This window comes from Orycteropus afer, unplaced genomic scaffold (genome assembly GCF_000298275.1).
Source record: "Orycteropus afer afer isolate SDZICR_OR568_19922 unplaced genomic scaffold, OryAfe1.0 scaffold00061, whole genome shotgun sequence".
NCBI lineage: Eukaryota > Metazoa > Chordata > Mammalia > Tubulidentata > Orycteropodidae > Orycteropus > Orycteropus afer.
The window spans coordinates 416,840-419,746 of NW_006921648.1; the positions used below are offsets into that span (position 1 = coordinate 416,840).

General features: G+C 65.4%; 1 protein-coding gene across 1 annotated transcript in view; it reads left to right on the forward strand.

Moving 5' to 3' along the window:
* The window catches only part of MAPK8IP3 (mitogen-activated protein kinase 8 interacting protein 3), a 59,649-nt gene that overhangs the window by 54,048 nt on the left and 2,694 nt on the right, over positions 1-2,907 (forward strand). Inside the window, exons 17-25 of the mRNA XM_042780774.1 lie at positions 204-299; positions 517-675; positions 1,126-1,291; positions 1,568-1,750; positions 1,827-2,001; positions 2,199-2,318; positions 2,397-2,477; positions 2,560-2,627; positions 2,716-2,864. Coding sequence (XP_042636708.1) covers positions 204-299; positions 517-675; positions 1,126-1,291; positions 1,568-1,750; positions 1,827-2,001; positions 2,199-2,318; positions 2,397-2,477; positions 2,560-2,627; positions 2,716-2,864 — 1,197 coding nt within the window. The remainder of the gene's footprint in view (positions 1-203; positions 300-516; positions 676-1,125; positions 1,292-1,567; positions 1,751-1,826; positions 2,002-2,198; positions 2,319-2,396; positions 2,478-2,559; positions 2,628-2,715; positions 2,865-2,907) is intronic.

Below are 2,907 nucleotides of genomic sequence, written 5' to 3' on the forward strand. Positions count from 1 at the left end.
GGGGCCTGCCGGCCAGTGACGAAAACAGAAGCGGGGCCTGCCGGCCAAATACAGGCAGGTGAGGGCGGGGCGGGGCGGGGCCCTGCCGCTGGAGCCCGCCGCCAAAGTTCCAGTGGGGAGGGCAGCTGCTCTATCTGCCCAGGGCCCCTCTCGGGCCTGAGCCGCCAGCCAGGTGCCCCCAGCGCCCTACCTTGACATTTCAGCTGAGCCCCAATGGGGGCCAGGAGGACACACGTATGAAGAACGTGCCAGTGCCCGTGTACTGCCGCCCCCTGGTGGAGAAGGACCCGACCATGAAGGTGAGCTCACCTGTGGGTGGGCTGGGAGGGACACGGGCCCTGCCGCGCCCCCCCCCCCCAGTCTCAGGAGCAGGACCTCTGTGGCAGCTGAAGCTCACCGCTGCAGCTGTGAGCTGTGCACTTCCCAGACGGTGATGGTGGGCTTTGTGCCGGGTACCCGAGAGCCGGTGCCCGCTCTGGTATTCCTACGGCTGGAGCTAAGCGCCTGTCCTTGCAGCTGTGGTGCGCTGCAGGCGTCAACCTGTGCGGCTGGAGGCCAAACGAGGAGGATCCAGGCAACGGGATCAAGCCAGTGCCTGGCCGCGACCCCCTGACCTGCGACCGTGAGGTGGAAGGAGAGACTAACAGCAGCCACACGTCTCCGGAGAAGAAAAAGGTCAGAGCGGTCCCAGGCAGCAGGCCTGTCTCCATTGCTGTCTATGCCGCTGCCACCAAGGGCCCAGGCTCAGCACGAGCAGCCACAGGCAGCGGCAGTGAACAGGGCGGTCTGAGCTGCCTGCTGGGGTCCTGGAGGAGGGGCGCATCTCCCCTCAGGCGGAGTGATGCGTAGGAGGCGGGGCCGCTGGGGGCAGCGACCAGCCTGACAGAAGCAGGGCAGGAGGGACTGGGCAGGCATCCGCAGAGAACTCCTGGGGCTGGAGGTCAGAGGCCTGGGTTTGCATTCCAGCTTGACACAGGGTAAAGAGGGAGCCTTCTCGTGGAATGAGCTGCGTGTGACATGCGTTCCAAGTCCTCATCGTCCTGGCTGGCAGGACGGGAGCTGTGTCTCCTGGGCTGTGGTCAGGACTGCCCGCGTGAGCCCACACTGTGTCCCTTGTCCCCACAGGCAAAAGAACTGCATGACATGGACGCCACCTCCAGCCGCGTCTGGATTCTCACCAGCACGCTGACCACCAGCAAGGTGGTGATCATCGATGCCAACCAGCCGGGCACCGTGGTGGACCAGTTCACCGTCTGCAACGCTCACGTGCTGTGCATCTCCAGCATCCCTGGTGAGCCCCACAGTGCCCGGCACGCTGAGGGTGGGAGGGGCTAGCACACAGACTAGAGCCATGCCGGTGCCTGCCTGACACCCTGCGGGAAGGAGCAGACAGTGAGGTAGCTGGCCGTGTCCCATTAATTGTCAGAACACTTGTGAAAGTCACGGATGAAGCCACAGGTGGGAGCGGCCAGTCCAGATGGGCTTATTCTGTGTGTGAGTGGGGCCACAGGGTCAGGCCTACAGCCACGGCTCAGTGCAAGGTGATGGCATGGTCTCTCCTTCCCAGCGGCCAGTGACAGCGATTACCCGCCAGGCGAGATCTTCCTGGACGCTGACATGAACCCCGAGGAGCCTGGCGCTGATGGGGTGCTGGCTGGCATCACACTTGTGGGCTGTGCCACCCGCTGCAACGTACCCCGCAGCAACTGCTCCTCCCGAGGGGACACTCCAGTGCTGGACAAGGGGCAGGGTGAGGCCCAGTACCCCCACATCCCACCCCGCACCGGCCCACCCACCCAGCTCAGGCTCACTGCTCCCATCCACAGGAGAGGTGGCTGCTGTTGGCAACGGGCAGTCCACAGAGGAGGCCACGGAAGCTACCGAGGTGCCCGAGCCCGGACCCAGCGAGCCCGAGGCAGCCGCGGTGCGGCCTGGGCCCCTCACGGAACACGTCTTCACTGACCCGGCCCCCACACCACCCCCCAGCACTCGGCCTGACAGGTGGGTTGCTTGCGCTGGAAGGGGGAGGGGACACGCAGCTCCCCAAGGTGGTCTGCACTTGGAGGTGAGCAGGGCGTGCTCTGCAGGGTTCTAAGACTGCAAGTAGAGTGGACCCTTCCGAGGCTGGCTCTGCCTGGTGGGTTGGGATCACAGGGATTCAGCCTCTGGGCTGCCCTGGAGCTGGCTCCTTCTTGCAGTGAGGATGGGGCTGAAGCCCAGATCAGCGGAGCGGAGCCAGAGCCCGAGCCCAGCGTGGATCCTGCCGGGGCCAGCAGCAGTGCTGGGCCTACCATGTGGCTGGGAGCCCAGAATGGCTGGTAAGGGTGTGCCTCAGGGCCTGCTAGGCGCTGCTGGGGGTGGCAGAGGTCAGGCCTCACATCTTTCTCTGGCTGCAGGCTGTACGTGCACTCGGCCCTGGCTAACTGGAAGAAGTGCCTGCATTCCATTAAGCTGAAGGACTCCGTGCTGAGCCTAGTGTATGCGTCTCCCACAGGGTGGGCGGGAGGACCCAAGCAGCCATGCCGCTCCCCGCCGCCTAAGTCTGTGCACCCCTTGCAGGCACGTGAAAGGCCGCGTGCTGGTGGCCCTGGCCGATGGGACCCTGGCTGTCTTCCACCGCGGAGAAGGTGAGGCCTGATGATAGGGAGGAAGAGCCGGTGTCCCGGTCCTCTGCCCCAGGGGCCAGGCCTGAGCTGTGTGTCCTGGGCCCCCCAGATGGCCAGTGGGACCTCAGCAACTACCACCTGATGGACCTGGGCCACCCCCACCACTCCATCCGCTGCATGGCTGTCGTGTACGACCGCGTCTGGTGCGGCTACAAGAACAAGGTGCATGTCATCCAGCCCAAAACCATGCAGATCGAGGCAAGTGGTGGGCCACGAGGGGCGGGCCGCGGGGCAGAGCGAG